This window comes from Rhinopithecus roxellana, chromosome 11 (genome assembly GCF_007565055.1).
Source record: "Rhinopithecus roxellana isolate Shanxi Qingling chromosome 11, ASM756505v1, whole genome shotgun sequence".
NCBI lineage: Eukaryota > Metazoa > Chordata > Mammalia > Primates > Cercopithecidae > Rhinopithecus > Rhinopithecus roxellana.
Genome location: NC_044559.1, coordinates 136,225,383 through 136,252,068, shown reverse-complemented (window position 1 = coordinate 136,252,068; position 26,686 = coordinate 136,225,383). Strand labels below are relative to the sequence as shown.

The following is a 26,686-nucleotide window of genomic DNA, read 5'->3' as shown; positions in this document are numbered from 1 at the left end:
AGGGTTGAAGCATGTGCCTTTTTCTTTTTCTTTGAGACAGAGTCTCACTCTGTAGCTAGGCTGGAGTGCAGTGGCACGATCTTGGCTCACTGCAACCAACGCCTCCCGGGTTCAAGTGATTCTCCTGCCTCAGCCTCCCAAGTAGCTGGGACTACAGGTGTGCGCCACCACGCCCAGCTAATTTTTGTATTTTTAGTAGAGATGGGGTTTCACCATCTTGGGCAGGCTAGTCTCGAACTCCTGACCTTGTGATCCACCCACCTCGGCCTCCCAAAGTGCTGGGATAACAGACGTGAGCCACCGCACCCAGCCACCTTTTTATAAGGATGGAATCTACCTTCAGAAAGGAACCTTGAAGGAGTGGTGAGGGGCAGCACCAGTGAGAGACACTCTAGACTTGTGCTGTCCAAAATGTGGCCACCAGCTACCTATGGCCGAATTTAACTTAAAGCAAAATAACATGGAAAGTTCAGTTCCTCAGGTACCAGGGCCCCGTTTCAAGAGCTTGCTAGCCACATGTGGCTCGTGGATACCACACTAGGTGTTGGCATCATCTAGGAAGTTCTTTCAGCACTGCTGCTCTGCTATTGTCGGCTTTGTATTTTGCAAAGGTGTTTCACACCTCTTTCCCCCCAGTTCTGCTGGCCAGGCAGACGAGTTTTGGTTGTGAATCCTGACTCTCTCATGGGTTCTGTGCTGCTTAGTCTCTTTGAGCCTAGTCTGTGAAACGAGATGAGTCGTTTCTTGGGTGTTTGAGGGGGTATGTTGATGAAAGGAAATGAGATGATGCAGGTATGACCCCTGACAGGATAGTGGCACAGAATAATCACTATAAGAGCCTACAGGCTTTACTGTTTTACAGGTGAAAAATGAGGCCCACAAGCGGGAGGTGACACGGCCAAGGGTACTGAGCTCACCCGTGGAGGCCCAGAACTCCTGCCTCCTCTGTTGCCTCTGCTGCTCCCGCCAGCACCCTGCTCTGGGACAGGAGAAGCTGGGGCAGCAGTGTGCAGAGCAGGTGACTGTCTGCAGGGTGGGCTTGGCCCGCGCGGCCAGGTAGGATGGGCCTCGGGGCAGAGGGCCTCAGGAAGGGAGGTGCAGGGTTTCTTTGGGCAGGAGGAGGGGCCCCTGCTAGTCTCACTTTATTCAAAACCTCTCTCAAGCCTTGGAGTTTAGCTCTTCCCCACCCCCTTTCAAGCTAGAAAGTATGAAAAGCGCTTTGTTTTGGCCCAACATGGAGCCCTGGACCTCGATTGCTCCATGAGACGGTTGCAGAATGAAGTGGTTCTCAGGGCCTTCCAGGAACTGCGGGCTCTGACAGGGGGCTCATCCTGAAGTCCTGCACTCTCCCTCTTCCCTGTCACTTTCATTCAAATTCCTAGAGCCCTCTTCACCTCTCCATGGCAGGAATGATATTTGCTTCCTATAAACCAGGGGTTCTTACTTTTTGTGTGCCAGGGACCCTTTGGTTCTCTGGGGAAGCCTGTGGATCGATCCTTTTTCAGAACAGGATACTTAAATGCATAAAATGAAATACACACGGTTACAAAAGAAACCAACTATAGTAGGATACAATTATTAACATTTTATACAACCAAATTTTTGATGTAATAATGTGCAACTTTATCAGTTCATTCAATCACAAGATTTAGCAGTGACTCGCAGTGAGTCGAATACTATCGTAAGTTTGAAGTAATGAGGAATGTAAATGACATTTTAAGATATGAGATTTCTACTGCTGACAAAATGGCAGGTGCTGTTAATATTACTTCAGTTTGTTGCCACATCCCACATGGAAGGGATAGTTCAGTTAGAGGTAAACAAAAGTAAAGATGTGAATTTTTCTCCATCTCCAGTTTGAAAGCTCCCTAAATTCCATCCATGGGACCATCAGTTCCAGCATCTCTTACCCTCCCTTCTCAATAGTCTTCTGGCCCCTTGTGAGCCTACAGAGAGTAATACAGGGCCTGGAACACAACAGAGCCTAGCATTTGCCTTTTGGGGCTGAAAATGGGCCTTGCAGGTCCTCATTAAGCACAGATTTGCCCCAGCTGTGGTGAGCCAGCCAGGACGGGTGACCAGATGCTTCCTTCAGGAGGCACAGGTGCTGGAATGCCTCACAGAGTCTCCTGCTTCCCAGCAGCTGCCTGGAGCTGGGCCTCTCCCTGCACAGGAGGAAGCAGGGTTCCAGGATGCAGGGCTCAGAGGGGACTTTCAGGCCTGGTTCATGCGGGGCCACAGGGCTCCTCTGCAGCCTGTTGAAGATGCCATGTGCTTCACAAAGCCTGGGCTTTTGGGCTTGGCTGTGGGCTGCCAGCAGCTTGCACTTTACTTCTTTGGCCCTAAATGGGCATGGCCGTGTGCCCCCCACCCCCAGCCCTGTTTAGCTGAGGCCATCCTGCTTGACAGATGGGCCATTTGCTTCCTGTGCTAGAGCTGAGTGGCCAGCTGCCTAGTGGAAGGCTATAATTAGCAGAGTGGAGCGGATGGGATTGCATGCTGGCATTGACAGAAAATTTTATCCTCAGATGGATAAACTGATGTCATCAGAGATGTAAATATCATTTGGAAATTTCAAAGTTCCTGGGAAGGTTTATGCCGGCCTCTCCCCATGCCTGCTGCTCTTGGGGGCACTTGAATGTGGAGGCCAGAGAGGCCTGTGCTGTATGAGGAGCTGCCTGGGAGTTGCCTGCCAGGCTGCTGGGAGGGTTGGGGTGGCAGCTTCTTCTGCTAGACCAGGAGAAATAGGGCCTAGGATGGCTTGAGGGAGTCCTTGGTTTACATTTGCTTTGGGAGCTTTTCCCATGGGGTTTATGGTCTGGAAATGTCTCAAGGCTAACTAGCAAGGAAATGGCAATGCTTTATAACAGCAGAGAGTGAGATCAGAGCAAGGGAAGTTTTGTTTTCTGCTGGCAAGGGTGTTCTGGAGTGGGTCCCAGGGCTCTGGGGAGCTTGTAAAAATAGAAGAAGCCACTGACTGCCTTTATGGAGCGGGTTGGGGTCAGTTGTGCTCAGCATTGGGGCCAGTGGCAGCTCCGGTATTTGGGGGATGGTTTCCAAAGCAGAGTACCTTCACTCAGAAGCACAGCCTCAGGCAGGAAGGAGGGATGGGAACAGGCTGGGGGCAGGGGAACGGGGAAGGATGTCAGCTGTCCCAATCCTGCCAGGGAAGAAAAGGATTTTTTTTTACAACAGGGAACACAGAACTTCCAAAAGTATATTGGGCCAGTTCTGAAAATGTTAAGATTTAATAGTTGTGTTGGTTCCACGACAGGGTGAGGATTATGCTTTTCATCAAAATGGAAGATAAAACCCTATCTCTGCCACCTTCAAGTACCCGAGTCCCTGAATATTTTATTCACTCCATGCCTGGGCTCTGAAAACTTCCATGCTCTATGGGGTTCTTATTTAACCATGATTCTCTGCTTTGAGGTGGATGAGCCTCAGGGCTCTTTTATTTGTCCAGGTTGAGTTTAGTGAGTGACTCCTCATGGGTGGAGTCACTGAGGAGGGGGATTGGCCTTTTTTTTTTTTCTTTTCTTCTTCTTTCTCGAGACGGAGTCTTGCTCTGTCACCCAGGCTAGAGTGCAGTGGCGCAATCTTGGCTCACTGCAACCTCCACCTCGCTGGTTCAGGCGATTCTCCTGCCTTAGCCTCCCGAGTAGTTGGGATTACAGGAACGTGCCACCATGCTTGGCTAATTTTTGTATTTTTTTAGTAGAGATGAGGTTTTGCCATGGTGGCCAGGCTGCTCTCGAACTCTTGACCTCAGGTGATCTGCCCACCTCAGCCTCCCAAAGTGCTGGGATTACAGGCTTGAGCCACCGTGCCCAACCTGGACTTGGCTTTTTAAAGGCTGCTCACCATTGCTTTCCGAGGACCTGGGGCACTTAGGCTGCCCTCGAGCAGTGATTTCTCCATGTTCTGAGTTTTGGAGTATGACTGACCGGATAGTCTCTGGTTTACCTTTCTTTACCGAAAGTAGATATTTTCATGGTCTCCATTTTCCTGTAGAGGGTGAGTATGTGTGTATGTGTGTATGTGTGTGTGTGTGTGTGTGTGTGTGTCCTGCCTTCTAAGGCCAACTTGTTAGTAAGTGACTGGTGGCCGAGCTTGTCAGTGTCTTGAGTCCCTCCTGGCCCGTGTGTTGGAAAGGCATCCTTCTAGACTGGGGGAAGGGTCTCACTAATCCTGGATTAATTTTCAAGCCAAGGAGAATGGCACTTAGCCTTGAAACATAGCAACGTACTGGATCCAAGTGAGATGGTTTCCTGGTAATCCTCTGTTATCCTGTGTTTCTGCATAAGCTCTGTCTGCTTGTTTGACTTCTAGCTTCCCTGTCAGGCATCAAAGCTTATGAGGAAGCAGTCACTTCCTTTTACTCAGGATTTAGCTCTCTTTAGAAGGAGGTCATGGACATCTACTTGAGGACATTGATGATCAGTAAGGAGACCCATGAAGTCAGTTTAAGGCTCAGGCAGCCCTGTGAGTGGCTGGAGGGGCAGCCTCCTCGGTGTTCTGCATGGTGACACTGGGATGGCTATGCTCATGTCACTTCCCACCAACATCTGTCTGTATCATCCCTTCCTTTCCTTGGACTCTAGCTGACAGCACCGTGTCTTCCACTTACTCTCCCATGCTGCCTTCAGCTTAGTGGAGAAGTCCAGTTATCTGATGACTTGTCCCTGCCCTTTGGAATATGTGGCCCAGAAAGTCAGAATCCTTGGACAGTCAGGGAACTGGGTAGACAGTGCCTGACTTGAACTCAGAGGGTCTGTTGGAAAGCCCAGATCTTGTTCATTTAGCAGATGTTGATCATAAATGCTGATTCTACTTCCTCAGTGTCAGAATGTCTAGGTGCTGGGGATGCCCGAAGCAATTGAAAAACCCCTCCTGGAGCTTATGTTCTAGTGAGGAAGACAAATTTGAAAAAAAAAAAAAAAAAAAAAAAAAAAAAAAACCAACCAGAAATAGTGTAGTATGTTAAATATGGGTAAGTTCTAAGGAGAAAATAAAAAAGAGAAATGAGATCAGGAGTTTTACGGGGAGGAACTTCCCATCTGTAAATAAAGTGGCCCTGAAGGGCCCCCTTTTGCAGGTGGAAACTGAGCAAAGAAGAGAAGGACGTGGGGGAGTGAGCCATGCGGGTGTCAGGGGAAGAGCATTCCAGGCAGTCAGAACTGCCTGTGCAAAGGCCCTGGGGTGAGCACACATGGCAGTTGACAAGCAACAAGAAGCCTGGGTTTTCCTGGTGGAAAGTTATAGGGTGTTCTGTAACAGCATGTCCACTGTTAGAAAAGTTGAGAGTGAGGGATTCTACTTGCGAATTCCCTCAAAATTCTTCCTGCTTCAACCTTTGGCCTTCTCTGTGGTCATCCTGAAAGTAAATTCTGTGTTATGGTACTATGTGAAATATCTGTCACCCTGAGCACTTCTGGAATGTTTTTTGGGTGACCTGCCTGTTTAATACATGTCACGGCAGCCTCACACTTCCAGGTCTGTAGTGTTTCCACGTTCATTCTCTCACGAAAGCCGTGGTATAAGTGGTGCAGAAATGAATGTCTTCATGCCTGTCTTTCAGATGAGAACACAGAATCACATGGAAATGCCTGTCCAAGGCCAGGGTTAGCAAGTAGCAGAGCTGGGGCTCGAACCCATGTTCTCTGACCCTCCAGCCAGTGGCATTTCCCCTAACCCATCTGTACTCTCCTCTAAAGTGGCATCTCCAGATTGGGTCTGTATTAGTCTGCTAAGGCTGCCATAACATCAAGTACCGGACTGAATGACTTCAAGAGCAGACATTTATTTTCTCACAGTTCTGGAGGTTAGAAGTCAAAGATCAAGGTGGCAAGGTTTTTTTGTTTTGTTTTGTTTTGTTTTGTTTTGAGATGGACTCTGACTCTGTCACCCAGGCTGGAGTGCAGTGGCATAATCTCGGCTCACTGCAAGCTCCACCTCCGGGGTTTACGCCATTCTCCTGCCTCAGCCTCCCGAATAGCTGGGACTACAGGAACCTGCCACTACGCCCGGCTAATATTTGTATTTTTAGTAGAGATGGGGTTTCACTGTGTTAGCCAGGATGGTCTCGATCTACTGACCTCGTGATCTGCCCGCCTTGGCCTTCCAAAGTGCTGGGATTACAGGTGTGATCCACCGTGCCCAGCCTGCAGGGTTGATTTCTTCCGAGGCTTGTCTCTGACTTGTAGACGCTGCCTTCTCCCTGCGTGTTCATACGGTCTTCCCTCTGTGCATGTCTGTATCATAATCTCTTACCCTTATAAGGACACCAGTCATATTGGATTAGGGCCACCTTAGTGATCTCATTTTAACTTTAATTAGTTCTTTAAGGACCCTGTCTCCACATATAGTCACATTTCGAGGTACCGGGGGTTAGGATTTCAATAGAGGAATTTTGGGGAAACAGTTCAGCCACTAACAGGACCCTTTATGTGCTGTAACCTGGGGGAAGCCTCCCACACAGCAGGTACCACAGCCCCAGATGACTGTTTGCTTTGGAAAATCAAGTGACCTTAGTCTCTCTCTCACCCTCTGTTTCCTTGCTGCAGCTGATCGGGGCCCTGGTCCTGTCTGTGGGCATCTATGCAGAGGTCGAGCGGCAGAAATATAAAACCCTTGAAAGTGCCTTCCTGGCTCCAGCCATCATCCTCATCCTCCTGGGCGTCGTCATGTTCATGGTCTCCTTCATTGGTGTGCTGGCATCCCTCCGTGACAACCTGTACCTTCTTCAGACAGTGAGTGGACCACACCACCCCTCAGCTGGGACTCCCCAGGAGAGCTGGGGCGCTTGCCCCTGTGCCCTTGGGCAGCTCAGTTTCTTTGGTCCCTGCCTCAAACCACCTCCTTTAGAGAGCTCCTTAGATCAGCCCATCTGATCACACTGGCCCAAGAGTGCCCGGGCCACCTCCCCTTCTGCATGTTAAAGCTGATTGGAATACTGCCCTTACTTAAACTCTGTGTTCATCTGGATGCTCAGTTGTGAGTAGGAAAAACCACACTCAAATGAGAGCAAGGAAAGACAAAAAAAGGAGGTGGTGGTGAGTCATTAGCTCATGCAACCAGCAAACCCACACTGGGTCCAGGGGTTTAGATGGCGCCACTGGGAAGGGTTGCGCAATCTCCCCAGCCCCTCCCAGCCGGGGCTGCCCCCTTTGCGGTGGTCACTGCTGGCCTCAGGCCAGCAGAGTCCTTATGGTTCTAGATTTCAGGGAATCTTCCCTACCAGCTCTGGCCAAAGTCCCAGGACTCTGGTGGGCCTGGCTTGGGCCATGTGCCCATTCTGGGATGGGGCATGGGGAGTCAATCCTATCTGCATCCCATTATTGTGGGGTGAGGGATGACTCCCCAAAGTTGGGGGTAGTGAGTAGGCAGATCCATTCACTCTGCACTTGTGTGTCTCTTGACCTCATTGTCTCCCCCCATATGGGAAGCCCCTGCAATCCTCTATAAACCGGGTTTGGGTGCTACTTGAGGCTGGGAGTTGCCGAAATCAGTTTGGATAATGCCTGCTCTCTAGTAAAGGGCAGAGGTGGGGGTGCATATCCTCTAAGCTTCAGCCATCCCCCTCACCCACTCTGGGGGATCTGGGAAATCACATCTGAGGGCTCTCTGTGGGGAGCTGGAAATACTGCCCCAGCCTGCCCATTACGCCAGGCCCAGCCCCTCTGGCTCAGTGGCAGTGAGGTCCAGCTCTCCTTATGGTGGTGGGGGAAGGGTGTGCTCTTCCACATAGACCCCCAAGACAAATGGAGGTGACGATCTGGCTGGGACAGCTGAGTCACTCTTCCCGCCCTCCGGCTCCAGAGACAGATTTTCCTGGGGCCTGCCTGTCCACGTCCACATTCTCACGGGAGGAAGGCGCAGAGGCCTGGGAGCTGATAGGAGCTCCCCCAGGGACGCTTCTCCTTGTGCTTGCTGTTGGAGCAGATGGTACATCCCCTGTACCCCACACATGCCCTCCGCCCCTCTCCAGGTGAGTCTCTGAATTCTGTTTTCCAGTTCATGTACATCCTTGGGATCTGCCTCATCATGGAGCTCATTGGTGGTGTGGTGGCCTTGACCTTCCGGAACCAGGTAGGCCTGTGGATTTGTGTGTCGGCCATGTGTGTACCGAGCACCCACTGTGGGTGCCTTAGGCTGTTAACTGGGGGTGCAGCAGTGAGCAGGGCAGATAACCCCCATGGAGCTTTCATTCTGCTAAAAGAGAATGACAGACACTGAACAAGTAAAGCAGTGACTAAGAAAATGAACCAGGCTGACATGAGAGTGCCTGGGGAGGAGATGGGAGGACTGTGCTGAAATGGTGAAAGGAGCCAGCCGAGTGAGGTCCCAGCAGAGGGAAGCTGAGCAGAAATGAGCTTAGCATGTGAGCAAAACAGCATGGAGGCCATGTGGCTGAGGATGGGTGGGGTGGAGAGGGGCGGAAGGTGACGTCGAAAGGGCTGGTCAGGCAGGTCACAGAGGTCCTTGTAGGCCATGAGTTAGGAGCTTGGAGTTTTTTCTAGAGGTGGCAGGAAACTTTGGAGAGTCTTATGTGGGAAGCGATGTGACCCAGTTTATATTTTACCATGGCTGCTGAGTTGGGGAATGGACAGTGAAGAGTTGAGGGTGTATACAGGGGCCCAGCTGGGAGGTTGTGGGGGTCATCCTGGGAATGGGATAAGATAACTTGGACTGAGGTGGAGGCAGTGGGCCTGGGCCGAAAAGGTGATTTGGTGTATGTTTTGGAGGCAGTACCATCAGAGGCTGTTGTGCTGTCTAGAGGAGTGAGGAGAGGGGCAGGTTGACAGGGTGATGCCTGGCATCCTGACCCTGGCAGGGTTTGCAGAATCAGGTCCCCTTAGAGCTAGAAAGGTTCTCATGGCTCCCGGCTCCAGCTCCTTCAGGCAGGATGTATGCACTTCATACTAGCTGTGCCACCTTGGGTGAGTTACTTGGCCTCTTGGATTATTAGGGGACACCTAGCTCACAGATCTGATGAGAGAATGCATGTGAAGGACTGGGCATGGTTCTGGCACATAGTGGTCAAGTCTCCATAAGAAGCTGGTGGTGGAGCAGGGCTAACTCCAATCCAGGACTCCGTCTTTCCTCCCATAATCTTCTTCCTTTGTCCTCATCCTGCATTGCTGCCATAGGTGGGGCTTGAGGAGCAGGGCATGTTTGCAGAAACCCCATTCTCTGGGTCCACTGCCTGGCCTGCACCCCTCCCTGCCCCAGATAGCTTGGTCCTGGTGCATCTGGACAGTCGCTGCTGGGACATGCATTAGGGCTGTGAGCCAAGTTATCTTTTTTTAAAAAAAAATTGTTTATTTATTTTTTTGAGGCAGGGTGTCACTCTGTCACCCAGGCTGGAGCAGTGATACGATCATAGCTCACTGCAGCCTCGAACCCCTGGGCTCAAGTGATCCTCCGGCCTTAGCCTCCCAAGTAGCTGTGACTACAGTCATGCACCCCTGTGCCCAGCTAGATTATCTTTGTTGTCAGCAGTTGCTTTTAAGGCAGCAGGTGCTGTCCCACAGCCCACGTTGTGCAGACCTCTCAGATGGCCCAGGGTCTGGCCCTGTGAAAATGTTCATGGGAGTGTGATTCCAGCGCGGGTGAGAGCAGGGACCGCACTAGTTCTGCTGGGACCTTCTGCAGTGGGACCTAACCACAGACAAGTCTACACACCTGGAATCCAGGGGCCTTACTGTCTTATGAACCCCAGGAAAGGGGCTTTATTCCATTTGCCCATGAGACTGCTTCTCCCTTTTCCTCTTTTCTACCTGCCCCTCCCTTTGCCTCTTTTCTGCTTATCAGAGCCTCTCTTCTGAGCTGGCAGATCCAGCATACTGGTTCACTTTCCAGCAGACTTGAGGGGAGAGATCTTTATTCCATTTGCCCATGGGGCTGCCTCTCTGTGCAGACAACAGAGCTCCTGGCCAGCCTGCGGCTTTCCAGGGGCTACGGGTTAGTGCTTTCCTGGCTGGAGCCCAGGTCCAGTTTGTGGCCAACTAAACAGACTCCTGGATATAAGGAGGAATCTCCACCAGACCCTGACCCCAGACAAGGTTTCTGCTGCTAGGCATGGCTTGACAGTCAGACTGGAGTGGCTTCTCCACTCATACAGGTGCAAGTGGCCATCCTATCAATGGAGTCATGGAGGCACACAGAAGTTAAGAATTCCCCCAAGAGCACACAGCAAAGCAGAGGCGCCTCAGGAATGCTTCCCAGGCCTGTCTTGCTACGTGCCCCTCCCCGTCCCTCTTTTCTACTTGTCAGAGTCTTTCCTCTGAGCTGGCAGATCCAGGATGCTGGTTCACTTTTCAGCAGCTGTGAGGGGAGAGATCTTTATTCCATTTGACCATGGGGCTGCCTCTCTGTACAGCCAGCAGAGCTCCCGGCCGGCCTGCGGCTTTCCAGGGACTATGGGTTAGCGCTTTCCTGGCTGGAGCCCACGTCCAGTTTGTGGTCAGCAGCATGCATGGCCTTCATAAACCATCCTTCCATGATGGGCAGCAGTTCTAGTTTCTAGCGCACTGCTGCAAAGGCCATTTGATTTGTCATTTTCCGGTGCCCTGTAGGTCAACAGAACATCACCTCCTTCTTTCAAGTGATGGAGCTGGGCTGAGATGAAGGCCTTGGCCGGCGGAACGTCCAGGGGCCCTTCAGTGCTCACAGCGTAGGTTTCCGTGGGCCTGAGGTCAGGCCTGACGGCTTCCCGTCATCCCCAGACCTTGCAGGTGCCGTAGCCTGTGAAGGGTGCTCCTTCCCCTTGGGTGGTGTTGCCTCGTGGGGAGGACCTTGGTATGCAGCCCAGGAAGGGTCCTCACTGACGCCTCTCCGCTGTTTGGAGGCTCAGGCCATGATTCATCATCTTGAAAACTTAAAAAATGAGATACAAAATTATAAATGCAGTAAGATCTCTACAATGAAAAAAATAGGTCTAGAAAAAGACTTAAAGGAATGGAAATATCAGCATGTGAACTCATATTTCCTCTGAGGGATGAGACTAGGGTGATTTTTCTCCTCCCCTTTATATTTTTCCCTAGCTCTCAATTTTTTTTTTTTTTAATAATCAAGGGGAAAATATCACAAAAAGAAAAATAATATCCCTTCCAACTCTCATGTGATATGATTTTGTAAAACAGAAGTCGGGCCAGTGGTGGAGATGGGGAAGGAGTGGCCTGGCTGTTGATGATGGTAGGAAGCGCAGTGTAAGATGGAGAAAAAGGTGAGGGGCAATCAAGGTCAACCTCCAGGAGGAGGTGATTTCCTAATTCCATTTTTCCTTGATCAAGAGGATTTCTCTGAGCCACAATGTAACAAGTTCAGTCTCCAGTGCCACGGGCCCTGTTAACTCTGAGTTATGACAAATCAGAACAAGTCATTAGGCTAAGGATTACATGTTGGGTTCTCAGCGAGGTGCACAGACCACGGCCTCAGCCAGGCATTGAAAGCTAAACAGACTCCTGGATATAAGGAGAAAACTCCCCCAGCCTTTGACCCCAGGCAAGATTTCTGCTGCTAGGCATGGCCTGACAGTCGGAGTGGAGCCGCTTCTCCACTCATACAGGGGCAAGTGGCCATGCGCTGGGGAGCTGGGCACAGAGCAGGCCTTAGGAGCAGAAGTATGACACCCTGACCCCAGCCAGGGGCCAGAGGAGGACCTGAGTGACTTCCCCAGCTGTCTGGGTCTCAGCCCTTTTGATACTTGCTCTTGTCCCAGCTTGTTCTGGGACTTCTCGTGAGGGTGTCAGGTGTCAGAGGTGGGCAGCTCCTCATGTTCCCAGCCAGGTGTGGCTGAGCATGGACACCTGGAGGGTCCGGGCAGTAGCGGGTATGTCTGTATCCCCATCCCAGGCCTCCTCTCTCTACCACCAGGGTAGGATCAGTGGACACTGTGGTCCTACCTGACACTGTGGTCAGGGAACAGTGGGGAGCACCAGCCTGCCTATTTTATCATGGCACTGGCACAAGCTGGCTCTGGGCACAACCTTGAGGTCAGAGGCTGTCTTGGCCAACACCTGAATATATACAGTTGTCCCTTGGTGTCCGAGGGGGATTGGTTCCAGGATATGCCCCCCTACCAAAGGATACCCAAATCCATGGATGCTCAAGTCCTTTACATAAAATGGTATGGTACTTGAATATAACCTACACGCATCCTCCCGTAAATCACTCCTAGATTACTTGCAAATACCTAATACAGGGCCGGGCACGGTGGCTCATGCCTGTAATCGCAGCACCTTGGGAGACCAAGGCAGGCGGACCATTTGAGGTTAGGAGTTTGAGACCAGCCTGGCCAATATAGTGAAACCCTGTCTCTAGAAAAAATACCAAAAGTAGCCGGGTGTGGTGGTGGGCACCTGTAATGCCAGCTACTAGGGAGGCTGAGGCAGGAGGATCGCTTCAACCCAGGAGGCGGAGGCTGTGGTGAGCCGTGATCACGCTACTGCACTCCATCCAGCCTGGGTGACAGAGCGAGATTCCGTCTCAAACAAAAAACAAAACAAAACAAAACAACCAAATACCTAATACAGTGTAAATGCTGTGTAGATAGTTGCTTATGCTGTATTGTTCTTTAATTTGTATTATTTTTTACTGCTGTGTTGTTATTTTTTATTTTTCCTTTTCCCAAATATTTTCCATCCACTGTTACTTGAATCTGCGGGTACAGAACCCGTGGATGTGGAGGGCCGGCTGTGTATCCTTCCCACCTACAGCAGAGCTGTCGGCTGTCCAGAAGTAGAGAGTGCTCCTCGCTGGTCTGGCCAGACTCCCCGACAGGTGTGCCCCACTGTGGACAGCCGTCGGGGAGTGAGGCTGGAGCCCCCAGTCCCAAGGACACTGAAACGTAACCCTCCCCCACCATGGAGATGAGCCTGTGACCCCGGCCAGGCTCTGAGGAAGGGTCTGGCAGATGCTCACTCCACACACCCCTTCCTGCATTCTCTTTTCTTCTGGCTCCCTGGGTTCTCTTCCATTCCTGGTTGTCACATTAGGCTTCTATCGGGACTGGAGCAGAGGCTAGGGTCCAGGGGCCATGAGGATGCGTCCCCATTCTAGAGGGACTGGGGAAAGGCTGAGATGATGGCTTGGCTCCAGGCGCAAATGAAGGAAGAAAATCCTGGGCCAAGCACCTCTCCTCCAAGTTTTTGTTTTGTTTTTGAGACAGAGTCTTGCTGTATCACCCAGACTGGAGTACAGTGGTGCAATCACAGCTCATTGCAGCCTCAGCTCCTAGGCTCAAGCGATCCTCCCACCTTAGCCTCCTGAGTAGCTGGGACTACAGGTATATGCCACCATGCCTGGATAATTAATTGTGTGTGTGTGTGTGTGTGTGTGTAGATGAGGTCTCGCCTTGTTGCCCAGGTTGGTCTTGAACTCCTGGACTCAAGTGATCCTCCTGCCTTGGCATCCCAAAGTACTTGGATTATAGGCAGGGACCACCATGACCACCTCTTCCTCCAAGTTTGAGAGCTAGGCCCGCACTAGACCAGCAGCAGGGCCTTCCCAGCCTCAGGTCTCAGGTTGACAAGGAAGCGGTGTTAGCCAGAGGCAGCCTAGGGGAGCCCTAGGCTGCTCCTTCCCCAGAGGGGGTCTTGGTCCTATGCGGGCCGCTGGCCTGGTAGGAGACTCCAGCAGCCGCCCCTTCCACTCCTTTTCCTACCCCTCTGTCCTCTGTGCTGGAGGAGCTGCCACCACATGCCTCACCCGCTTCAGTTCCTCATTCATTTAAAAACCCTGAGAGAGGGGTGATGTGGAGGCTTCAGATAAAAACTAGGTTTAAAAGACAAAGCTAGAAAGGACAGTTCTTCATAGCTTTCTTTGGTGCTTTAAACAACATGCTTTCAAACTTTGTGGCCTTTGATGTTTGCTTACTCTTTGCTTAATTTAGCCTGGTTTTCTAGTCCTCACTGAACTGCTCCTGCTGGCATGGCCTGGTTTGGAGGGGGATGGGGTGGGGGCGGTGGCACTGGGTATGTTGGGCGTCTGAGAATGGCAGAGGAAGCTAGAATTCTCTCTTCCCTGTCCTCTGAGTGGCTCCCCTCATCTCTCAGAACATTACCAGCACTGTCAACGTCGGCATAAGCACTTTACAGTTAACAAACTGTACAGCCAGCTTGCCTCATGGGATCTTTTCACACACACCTCCCACCCCGCCATCGCCACTCACAGCACAGGAACCATCTCAGTGTCCTCCTCGTCTCCCTGGTACACATACACACGTGCACACATATACAAGTAGTGCACACTTGCAAGAGCCAGCACGCCCCAAATTGCTCCCTGATGGGTGTTGGGGGCAGCTGCTGTCCATGAAGCCCAGGGACATCTGTTGCTCCTGCACTGCCCCCCTTCCCCCCAAAACTGGACTCAGCTTACCAGATGGAAGGCCTGATTTTTCGAGGCCCTTCTCGAAGTCTGAACCTTGGAAAGTGCCCAGGAGCTGGGATGGTTTGGGGATGGTTTGGGGAGGTAGGCTGTGGCTGCTCACCAGAGACGCAGAGCCTTTCCCCACAGCCACAGAGCAGCCTCTACTCTGCCACTTCCCTTCCTTCTTGCCCTGGGCTTCCCACCTTCATCACAACCTTGTTGGCAGCCCTGGGAGAGTCCAAACAGCACAGTGGCCAGTGGGGGTGCTGTAAGTGGGCCAGTGGGCCCAGGTAGGTGCAGAAGACATGGTGGGCCAGGACTGTGTCTGTGGTGCCTCAAGAGTAAGGGCAAGCTGCCTGGGAGGAACCTCCCCACGTGTGGCCTTAGGCAAGGCCCTGACCCTGGTGGCACCCCATGAGTACGTAGCTCAGCCAAGCGTGTTGTTCAATGCTGTAAGCTCATTCCCCTGCCCCACCCTGGGTGGCAGATTGGCCCCACCCTGGTGTCCTGTTTTTTAGGCACCCACAACCACACCCTAGCCAGCTGGCCTGTCCCTTCATCACCCAGAGGAGCAGGCACCCAAGGATGAAAAAGCTTCGTGACCTGGGGGCCTTCGGGAGGGTGGGCCCGGGGCCGGGAGAATCCTTGTTCTGCCCAGGCTGCTGGGCTGGAAGGCAATGCTCCCACCCAACTTCTGCCCTGGGGGTCAGTGCCAGCCCCGTGAAGGGCCATGGGTTGGTGAGTTGATAGCCGTTCACAGGAGCCTGCATCTCCTCTTTTCTCTTGGGGCTGACTCCAGTCTTCTGCAGTCCCAGGCCTGCTCCAGAGCTGCTATTTATCATCAGCAGAGGACTTTCCTTCTGGCTACGAAGGCCAGTTTCCCCGAGCCCATCTCCTTTTTTTTTGAGATGGAGTCTCACTGTGTTACCCAGGCTGGAGTGCAGTGGTGCCATCGCGGCTCACTGCAACCTCCGCCTCCCAGGTTCAAGCCATTCTCCTGCCTTAGCCTCCCGAGTAGCTGGGACTACAGGCGCATGCCACCATGCCCCGCTAATTTTTGTATTTTTAGTGGAGACGGGTTTTCTTCATATTGGTCAGGCTGGTCTCAAACTCCTGACCTCAGGTGATCTGCCCACCTCAGCCTTCCAAAGTGCTGGGATTACAGGTGTGAGCCACCCCGCCAGGCCTCGATCTCCTTCTTTACCTTGACTTTGAGCAGAGTGAGGCTCAGGGAGGAGGTGGGTGCTGCAGTCTTTGTTCCTTTTTTCCTGATCCTGGAGATAATTTTGGAGATGGCCCCAAACCTGAAACTTGGTTTCTTAGCACCTTAAAGTGTGTCAGACTGGGAGTTTGACACCCTGGTCCCAGCGTCTCTCTGCCAGTGGCGAGCTGGACGACCTTGGACTAGCCACATCGCTCTATGGGCTGCAGGGTGTTTGTGAGAGTGGGACTGGCCAGGACTCGTGCCTCAGAGGCTGCCTCCATTGCAGTCAGTTTTTTGAACAAGAGTTGGGGCCTCGGTTTCCCATGGGATTTGTTTTCCTCCAGTGACATGTGGGTGTGAAGTAGTACCATACAGTATTTGTCTCCTTGAAAAACAGACAAAAATCTTGAATAATAACACCAGGACCTACGATGTGCCTGGTGTCTTGCTAAACACCTTCACAGCTTTTGTTTATTTAAATCTCACAACATTCCTGTGAGGCAGAGAGTGTTTTCCTCCTGATATTTCAGGTGAGCAAACAGAGGCTCAGAAGTTACAAGAAGTAGCGGAGGCCTGGGTGGCTGTGGGGACCCCGTGTCCTTGATTATGAGGCTTGACAGCCCCTCTGGGACTTGGTTTTTGATCCTCAGAGCTGGAAGTTACCTTAAAGCTAGGCCTGTGGGTTTGGCTCACAGTTGAGAAGCTGAGGCCCAGAGAGGAGAAGTAAGCCGTGATGGGGCCTGGAACCAGGATCCTGTTGTCCCAGCGTATGCTGTGGTGCCACCCCCGGGAATTGTCTGGCTCTTCAGTCCGGCAGCGGAGCCGAGAATGCCCCCTTTGTCCCCAGTCTCTGCTGATACTCGACCTCCGTGCTCTGAAAGCTACAATTGTTACAGTGAGCTGGACTGCCCACGCTCCTGCCCCCGCCGCTTCCCACTGTGGGGCCCTTTGTGCTCCTGGGTCTCAGCACAACAGCCAGGCTGTTGATCCAGAAAGTGCAGCGTGACTGGGAGAGGGCGGCCTGCCATGTTCCTCCTGGCAGGGATTGTCCCTGTCCCAGCCCCAGCCGAGGGGGACTGAACGCTGCAGTGATGAAGAGAGTGGTCCGTGAGGGAGGTCAGGAGACCTGAATTTCAGTCCTGGCAATACCCCACCCAGCCTGCTCTGTGACCTCCCTCCCTCTCCAAGTCTCGGTCTCCTCATCTGTAAAACAAGAGGCTGGATAGTGGAGGAGTGTGGAGAGGGGCTCTGGAGGGCAAAGGGAAGATTCCAGTGTGGGCCCATCCCCGGGCGGTAGAAAGAACACTGGGCCTGGGTCCAGGACAGCCAGGTCTCAGCTCAGGCATGGTGGCATCAGAGCTGTGTGTCCCCAAGCACAGCCCCAGCCTCTCAGGGCCTGGGCTGTCTGGTCTGTAAAGGGAGTGGAGTGAATTACTCCTGCTGGGACATAGCACAGGGACTCAGGCATCAGGTGAACACTGGAGGCACCAGCCCATGGCATTCTCTACCCATCCAGGCTTCCGGGAAACCTTGAGTTGGACTCCAGGAGTGTGTGGTTCTTTTTCTTTGTAATTTCTCCTTTTGAATAGACCATTGCCTTCCTTAACGACAACATCCGAAGAGGAATTGAGAACTACTATGACGATCTGGACTTCAAAAACATCATGGACTTTGTTCAGAAAAAGGTGAGCCAGGTGCTTTGGGGTAGAGATGCACCTCCCATGCTCTTAGTTCCCCATTCAGGCCCCTGCTCAAGAAGATGGGGTGAGGGGCCAGGTGACTTATCCATTCCCAAAGCAGGTGACTGGCCAGGTTGGGAGGCAAGGGTGAGCATGGATGGTCCACCAAGGATGGGGAAGCCAGGACCCAACCTTCTCAGCCAGTCCTCTGCCCACATTCCTGGCCCAAAACCTTGTCACCCTTCTGTCCCTCTCCAGTTACACTGGCTTCCGACCCCCCACCCCCAAATACAAAGTTAGGCATCGCTACAAGCAACCTTGCGGGGTCCTAGGGTACCACCCTCCAATGGGCAAGGATCCTCCTTCCTAGAGGGTGAGCAACCTCGAGGGGAGAAACCTCCCCCAGTCCAAAGCCCCCTCTGCCAAGTCTCTTCAGTGACAACTCACTCCTTGTCAAGTGAAAGACAGCCCTGATCGGGAGAAAGCTCTTCACTGATTTCAGTTTCCCCCAAATATGGGACACTGACCCAGACTCCTCTCTTACTTCCATGACACTTCTTGAATGTGATGATGATCCTTTTCCTTTTGGGACACCATCTCTCCCCTCTAGGTCCACCCAAATCTGTTGGTGCAATACTACTACTAATAATAGCAGTGGGAGGGCCAGCCGCTGTCCTGGGTGGCTTTTGTATATCAACTTCACTTGGTCCTGAGCCTCAGCTTCCTCACCTGCATAAGGGGAATAATGACAGGAAGCTCTTGGGGCGTCATCATGAGGATTACCTTGACTTAATTTAGGAGATGTGCTTAGAACAGTGCCAGGCACAGGGTGAGACCACAGCGCCAGCCGCGGGGATCATTGGTGTGTTCTCCTGGTTGAGGACAAGCAGAGTGAGGGCCGCAGGACCACTCAGCCGGGGCAGCACTTCCTGGGACATAATCTTGGGGGCCTCAGCTGGCCTGGGCCCCCGTACCAGCCCTCAGTGGGAACCAGCCTCTCCCCACACGCAGGGCCACTTGCTGTGGCCACACCCTTGGCCCAGACCTTCTCTTCAGTCACAACAGGTGCAGCCTCTGGAAGGCCTTTTTCTGCCAGGGATGTGCCTGCCAGCTTGGACCGGGAGAGCTGACTTCTGCTCCGGGTGGAGTGAAATGTTTTTATTGGAACCAGCCTTTAGCTGGCTTGGGGATTTCATTTCTCCTGGGGTGGAGGTAGGAGGTGATTAATGCTGAATGAGCACTTGCTTGGTGCCAGGCCCAGTGCTGAGTGCTTCATGCATGGCACTATATGTAATCACAGCTCAGCTGTGCAGAGCTGCCATCCTTATTCTTGCTTTACAGACAACTATATGAGGCTCAGAGAGGCTGACCAACTTGCCTGAGGTTGCACAGTAGGGAGTGATGGTCTGAGGATTTGACCTTGGGTCTGTTCCATTGCAAAGCAAATGCCCTTTGAACTGCATTGCAGAAAGACACTTCCAGGTCCCGAAACCTGATGGCTTAAGGGGCACTGTGGGGACTCTGAAGGGTGTCTGGCTACCAGGACATGTACCACAGCCCTGGTTGAGCCCTCCAGTCCCAGCTCCCTGCTTCAGCTGGCTGGCAAAGCTTTGCATGGTCCAGCCTGTGCTGCCCTCTCAGCCTCATGCTCTGCACTCTCTCTGTTCCAGGCTTGCTGGCCTCCACACCTGCTGCTGAAATACAAGCTTGTTTCTGTGTGGGGCCTTTGCATGAGTCGGCTGGCTTCTTCCTGTTTCCGTGTTTCAGAGGAAATGTCCTCTCTATAGAGAGCCCTTTTGTGACCTTCCAACCTAGAGCCGCCCCTCCCCAATCTTCCCCTGTTTCTCCATTTCCGGGGTGCACAGCACCTTTCCATCCAGTGCTCACTCTGTCTCTCCCCTGGAATGTGTTCCACCTAAGCAGGGGCTGCGTTGCTTTTGCTCACCCTGTCTCTCCAGTGCCCAGGACAATGCCAGGCACATACCAGCCATCAGGAGGATTACCAACTACTTCCTACAGGAGCAGGGAGGGGAGGCAGGGAGGGTTTGGCTAAGGGGAGAGCCCCAGGCAGGTTGTGAGGTTCAGGTGCTCTCCTTGCTAAGGGCAGGGCCAGCTGAGCTGGACAGGGTGGCTCCTAGGGCAGGTGCGAAGGTCAGTTGAGGTGCAGGGACTTTCACAGAGTCGTGCTTGGTCTCTGGGACTTTAAGGGCCATCTTTTCCAGCCCAGCACCTGCACTTGGGGACACGAAGATGAAGAAGGTAGAGGCCAGTTGTCAAGGAAGCACCTTTCCTCCCAGTGTCTAGTCACTATCCTGATATTCCATCAAGAGGCAGCCCAGCCTTGGCTTCCATACCTCTCCAATGACAGGGGGTTCACTACCCTGTAGGCAGCCATGCCATACTTTGACAACTCCGACTTGAAAATGTACAGCCTCTCCCTGCACCAGGGTGACCCACATAATGAACTGCGTCTGTTTTCTGGCAGGGCCCTTTCCTGTCGTGGGAGCGGGGCCTGAGTGATGACAGCAGCTCCTCTTTCCTGCTTGCTTCCCTCCTTAGTTCAAGTGCTGTGGCGGGGAGGACTACCGAGATTGGAGCAAGAACCAGTACCACGACTGCAGTGCCCCTGGACCCCTGGCCTGTGGGGTGCCCTACACCTGCTGCATCAGGAACACGGTAGACACTGTTCCTGTGGGGGGTGGGAGGCTGTCGGGGACCCCAGATGGTACAACTCTTCTCTTGTTTCTCTCCCCAAGTTGAAGATGGTGTGGGTGGATGGCGGGGAAGTAGGAGTTGGTGGCAGAGAGGAGGCTTTCCTGATTCTCAAGGGCTCCTGAAAGTGGAGCTTCTGGGGGTTGGGGGTGGGGAGGCCATATCTTTCTTAGTGGTGTTGGTTAACATCTATTGAGCACCTACCTTGTGCAGGCCTGCTTTAGGCACTTTGGTGGTATTTACTCATTTAGTATTCACAGCCCTGTGAGGTACGTACTGTTATTTTGCCCACTTTACAGATGAAGAAATTGAGGCACCCAAAGGCTGGGTGTCTTGCCCAAGGTTGGCAGGGCTGGGATGAAGTGCAGGCAGCTGTTGCCTGAGCTACACTCTGGAGAACTGTGCAGGCCAGGTGAGGGCAGCAGGGAGAGGTGCCCAAGCCAGGGGAGCTTAGCTGGGGAGAGCTGGCTCTGTAGCATTAGTGGAGCCTGGTAGGACCTGCACCTTGGACATCTCTATTGGTCTTTGGCCTTGAGGTCCTGGTGATCATGAGCAGCAGAGTGCTTGGAAGGGGGTCTGATGACGTAAATGCCAGCCTCTTCCTCTCCCCAGCACGATCCTCTCGGCTCTGTCACCTTGGTCATTTGGGATGATGTCCTGTGTAGTCAGCGCTTAAGTGAAAGCCTTCATCAGTCCTTGTGTTTGACAAATGTGTCCAGAAACTGTTTCAGGATTGGAACGAGGTGGAGAGCTTTGCAATTACTCATGGGCCAGATAATCATGGAAAGTTTCTCTTCTGACATCGCCACCATTCTGTGCCCACTGCCAGATTCTGTAAACTGAGCAGCTGCGGGTGGGGGCCTCGCCCATGAGTCAGAGAGCCAGTGCCAAGTGCACTAGCTCTAAAAAAGGCTGGGCCAGGAGGGAAGCTTTGTTTGGAAATGTTAGCTGCCATTTTAGGGTAGTTCTCTGGGAAGGGGGTTGCTGAGGAGCAGCAGAGTTTCCAGAGAGGCCTGCATGGGGCGATCCTGAGCCTCATCACCCAGGGCAGCAGCGTCTGAATACCTAAGCTGAGATGTGGAAGCCGAACTTGTATTCATTCATTCATTCAACAAATTTTGTATTCATTCATTCATTCAACAAATTTTGGCTGAGGACCTACTCTATGCCAGACACATTTCCAGGTTCTGGGGGTGTAGCAAACGAAGTCTCTGCCTGCGTGGAGGTGACATCCTACTGGAGAAAACTGACAAACAAAATAAGTAAAGGATAGTTAGAGGGTCATAAATGCTAAGGAGAAAAAGAAAGTAGGGCATGGAGGATTGCAGTTTTGGATACTGAGAAAGGTGAGATCTGGGTGAAGCTCTGAAGAAAGTGAGGAAGGTGTCGGGGGGAGGGCCATTCCTGGCAGCAAGAACAGCTGTGCAAAGGCCCCAGGTGGGAATCACCCCAGGGCGTTTGAGAAATGTATGGAGTGGCTGGAGCACAGGGAGTTACAGGGGAGGATGGTAGGAGGTGGAGTCAGGGAGGAGTGACAGGGACCATACAGGGCGGCATGGAAGAGTGGCACTCTGACTTGGTTTCACAAGAATCAGCCTGGCTGTTGTGAGGTACATGCTAGATGAAGGAATAGAGTTAGGGGCTGATATGCAGTGATCCAGGGGTCACAGGTCATCTTGTCCGGGAAGGTGCTCTTGGATCAGCACCTGTGGCAGTGGGAGCCAGAAGCGGGACTGGGCAATGAAGGGAGCTGAGCAGTGATGCAGCCTCAGCTCAGTTCGGCTGGAGGCCTCAGCCACATCTACAAGGACAGCCCTTCAGAGTTGTCCCCTACTGGGATGAGGGGGCCAGGCCTTCACACTCCCACCCACATTGACCAGGCATTGCATGAGTCCAGTGGTCCACCCAAGAAAGGACTTGCTGGCTCTGTTCAGCCAAGAACAGACTAATACACCAAGAGCAAAGAGAGGGATTGATTGATAATAAGGAATTGGCTTGTGTAATTATGGAGGCGGGCAAGTACCAAGATCTGCAGGGTGAGTCAGCAGGCCAGAGACCCAGGAGAGCTGAGGGTGGAGCTCCCATTCAAAGGCCGATCAGGCTCCAAACCTAGGAAGAGCCAGCGTTTCAGTTCACGCCCGAAGGTAGCCAAGCAGGGAGAAATCTCCTATGGTCAGAGGAGAGGGCAGTCTTTTGTTCTGTTCAGGCCTTCACTGATCAGATGAGACCTCTCCCCCTTGGGCAGGGCCATCTGCTTTACTTAGTCTGCTGATTTAAACATTATCCTCATGCAGAAACATCCCTGCAGAGACACCCAGGATAATGTCTGGCCAAATATCTGAGTATCCCATGGCCTGGTCACATTGACATGTAAAATTAACGATCACATGAAGTAGTTACTGCAGGGGGCTGACAGCTAAGAGCTCCCCACAGCATCCTTGCACCAGGCAGAAGAAGACAGATGCTTGGAGCTGGGTGGTGGTGGTGGTGGTGTTGGAAGCGGTGACATTCTGGCTGTATTTTGCAAGTAAGCCTACAGGATTTGCTGGCATAGCAAATGTGGGCGATGAGTGAAAGAGAGAAATCAAGGAGGATACCCAGGTTTTGGTCTGAGCCACAGGAAAGATGGGGCTGCCGCTGCCTGAGAGGGGAGGACTGCAAGGAGGCAGGTTGGGCGACCAGGAGCTCAGTGTGGACATGGGAGGCTTGAGAGCCTGTTCAGCATCCCAGCAGGGATGTCAACGATGCGGTTGGATATAGAGTCTGGAGTTCTGGGGACGACTAGGTTGGGGATATAAACACGGACACCGTCTGCAGAGAGGGTAGAATCTGAAGACAGCATCTGAATGAGAGCACTGAGGTAGGGAGGAGCCTTCCCCTGGCCGGGGTTATCTGACCATTGATTCTCCCTGTGCCACCACACCTGGATGATTTTCTCTAAATGTGAAATAGGGCATTCCCTTCCTCCATAGAACTAGTTGATTTGTGTCCAAATCTATTTATTTTACACTATACCATTCAACCTACGATTTGAGCAAGTACACAGGACATATGTAGTGTAAAAAACTAAAATAACATTAAAAATCAGGACTGTGGAAATTGTATTCTCGGATAGGAGGCCTAGATGGTAGAGAAAAATATAAAATCCTGCTATCTCAGCCTCAGGGTCCTCATGGACTCACTGAAAAGGAGCTGAGCCTCATTTCTGGTGGCTTGGAGCAGGGCTCCCCCACCTCCAGGCCATGAACCAGTACCAGTCAGTGACTTGTTAGGAACCAGGTCTCACAACAGGAGGTGAGCAGAGGGTGGGGGAGCATTACCGCCTGAGCTCCACCTCCTGTCACATGGGCAGTGGCACTAGCGTCTCACAGGAGCACAAACCCTATTGTAAACTGTGCATGCAAGGGATCTAGGTTGCGTGCTCCTTATGAGAATCAAACTAATGTCTGATGATCATCCTGAAACCATCTTCCCCCACCCCTCCGCACCCCATCCTGTGGAAAAATTGTTTTCCTTGAAACCAGTCTCTGGTGCCAGAAAGGTTGGAGGCCACTAGCTTAGAGTTTCCTGGCAGCCAAAAGGAAAAGGGAGACATGGTCTGTTACATTGTTACTGTTTAGCAGAACATACCAGTTCTTCAGGAAAAGTAACTTTTTCTCTAACACTCAGCTTTAAAAGAAATGTCTGAAATGAGCTTCCAATAGAGGATTTGAGCCATAGAAGTTCACATAGGGCTGTAAAATCTGGTTATACCAGGGTATATCCCTGGGAGCTGTTGGTGCAGAGGGCAGCATGCTTCTACATTAAATGGCTCCAGACTGCTGTGCCTGCTGAGCTCTTGGGACCAATTTTCACAAACCTCCCCTCCCTTGTTGTTGGCTACCCCTTAGGGGCCTGTCGTGAAGGCCCCCCTCCCTGTCCCATTAGCTGCTCAGTCTGCTCAGGGTGAGAGGATGCACACATGAACGTTGCTGTGATCTTCTGGCTGCCCAGGAGTCCCCTTTCTGACTTCCTGTCCTGTGGCCCTGTGCAGGATGGAGGAGGCTACTGGACCCTGGTCTTGGGGCCTGTGAACTTCAGCAGAGCCTCTTGCAGAATATTGATTCTGTGGTCAGGCAGGTAAACCCAGATAGGCTTTACTTTTGGAAAGACTGTGGATGCATCCCCTGGCAGGGCGAGGTGAGTCCCCCCTGGGCCTGGAGAAGGGTTCTGGGCTCTGGCACCAGAGAGGCCTCTGCCAGTTGCCTGTCTGCTAAGAGACTTATCACCCCTGGGTCACCAGAGCTGGTCCAGTGAAGTCACTCCTATCACCTCCTTATGTACCATGCAGCTTACCTATTTGTTATGTTCATTATCTCCCTTTCTGTAGCGTAAGTTCCATGAAGGCAGGGACTTTGTCTTGTTGTTCAAGACTTTTGTATTTCAAGTGACTAGAACTGGGATTGGCATGCAATAGGTGCTCAGTTAATATTTGTTCAATGAACAAATGAATGATGAACCAATGAGATGGAAAGCACTCACTCCCATCATGTGCCCGTGCACCTGCTCTCCAGGCCTGACCCTCTCCATAGGGGTCGTGTTTATGGCCAGAAACACTGGCTGGAACTGAGGCTACCTGGAGAACCAGCTAGACAGAGGGAAGTTATCTTGCCTGCACATCAAGCCTGACATTTAGATTGACCTAGATGACATCTGGAGCCCAACCCTCTTTCTTGGAAGGAGAGAAGACACCCTCCCTTACCTTTCCAGGGGCTGGAATTATGAGCAAATCACACCTGCCAGCGTTCCTGTGCTTCTCCATGTGTCCAGCCCCGTGATAAGCACTTTACACATGTGCATCTCACTTTATGTCCAGAACAGCCCTAGGAGGTGGGGTTCTGTGATCATCACAGCCTATTCATTCATTCATTCATTCATTTGCTCAGTTAACAAATGCGTATTGAGTACCTCTGCGTGCCGGTTCCTTGGCAGCCCATCTAAGGTTGGTCACAGCTCCTAAGTGGCAGAGCAGGATCTGGACCCAGGAAATGTAACACCAGAGGGCACACTGGGGGCTCTGCTGTTGACCCCCTGAGTCATCACTGGCGCCTGCGGCATCCATCCCCCACGGCAGTGTTCACTTAGATGTAGAGCAGCAGGGCTGGCGGGGATCACGGGCTGGACCAGGGAGTCTCACTCTCTTCCCTGGTGGTTGGAGAAGGAGACCCTGCAGGGCACACGTATTGATGGGAAGTGTCCGCGGCAGCCTGTGAGTTAGGGCCTGCCTGGGGAGGGGTTTGATGAGGTCTACGGTATGACCGCAGCTTTCCCTATGCCTAAATTAATCAGTAGTCGGGAATTCTGGAGAGCACCTCTCTTCCCAAGAAGGAAGTTTTGGCAGCCCTCTCTGCTGGTGGAGCAGTGGTGTGTGGAACAGAGAAGCGTGGCCAGGAGCCCTGGCCTGGACTTCAGGTAAACCACAGCTGACCCTGTGCCAGCTGTGGTCTGAAGTTTTCCTCCCCAAGAGCCAGCGGTGCAGGAACAGCCCCACCCCGACCTCTGAGACGGTGCATTACCATGTGAGCAAAGCAGTGCTCTGGGGCGGTCATAGCCCGGGAGCCTGGGCAGCATGCCTTTCTCTGGGGTCCTGATCTGCTGCTTGTGGAGGGGTGGTTCTCCCTTGTAAAAGTCATGGAACCTGCGTTCCTACAGTTTTTTCACAGGGCATTTCTTGGAGGAGGAGGTGGTTATGATGGAGACTCAAACCAGACTGCCTGGGTCGGAATCTCAGCTCCATCCCTGCTGGACAGTGCAACTCTGTGCTTCAGTTTTCATCTGCAAAATGGGTAGGATAATAGTGCCTTTTTGAGTTAGAACCGTTATAAATATTAGCTATTATACATTTTCATTTCAGACAGAAGTTGTCAACACCATGTGTGGCTACAAAACTATCGACAAGGAGGTAATGTCTTTGAAATGCCTTTCCCTGGAAATGTTGCTCTTCCTGTTCCACCCTGGGGTGATTGGAGGGGTTTATTGAGGTCAGGGTCCTGGCCACTGAGATTTTCCAACATTCCTGGCTGTGATCCAGAGCCAGGGCTGCTGGGGTTTTCCACCCCCACTCAGACACAGAAGGGCTCAAGGAACCAAGAATTCCCCCAGGCTGGGAGATGCCACCTGTCAGGGTTTACCAAGCACCTACTGTGGGCTGGTCCACATGAAGCCACCATGGCCCTTCCTGGTACCCGCAGTGTGCTGTGCGCTCAGCCATGCTCAGTACCAGCTTGCCTTTGCCCCTGGGGCAACCTGGGACCCAGGAGTCCTAGAGGATGGTAACCCCCTCTGGGGGCTGCCCCTGGGTCAGCTTCCTGGGCAACACTCCTCGTCTAGGAGAGAAGCAGGGGTGGTGCTGAGAAGGGACCTAAAAGGAATGGTGACCTGACATGCAGAGCAGTGGCTTTTAAAGTGGGGTCCCCAGTCCAGCAACAACAGCATCCCCTGGGAATGTGAGAAATGCACATTCTTGGGATGGGGCTAGTGGCTGATTCTGACACATGTTTGAGAGCCATAGAACAGCAGTTGGTTCTCAACCCCTCAGAACCAGTGGCCATTTTTATAACAAACAGTGGTAATGTCCTATTTATTATCCCCAAGTGAAATTCACAGATAACCTGCCTACATGCCCAATTCCAAAACAATTAACATAAAGATCTGAGATAAAGTAGAAATGAAATACAGC

At 52.3% G+C, this 26,686-nt stretch overlaps 1 protein-coding gene across 1 annotated transcript in view; it reads left to right on the top strand.

The window, feature by feature from the left end:
* TSPAN15 (tetraspanin 15) overlaps positions 1–26,686 on the top strand; it is a 55,308-nt gene that overhangs the window by 26,182 nt on the left and 2,440 nt on the right. Inside the window, exons 2-6 of the mRNA XM_010362822.2 lie at positions 6,567–6,752; positions 8,017–8,091; positions 17,167–17,262; positions 19,816–19,932; positions 25,862–25,909. Of these exons, the coding sequence (XP_010361124.1) occupies positions 6,567–6,752; positions 8,017–8,091; positions 17,167–17,262; positions 19,816–19,932; positions 25,862–25,909 (522 nt within the window). The remainder of the gene's footprint in view (positions 1–6,566; positions 6,753–8,016; positions 8,092–17,166; positions 17,263–19,815; positions 19,933–25,861; positions 25,910–26,686) is intronic.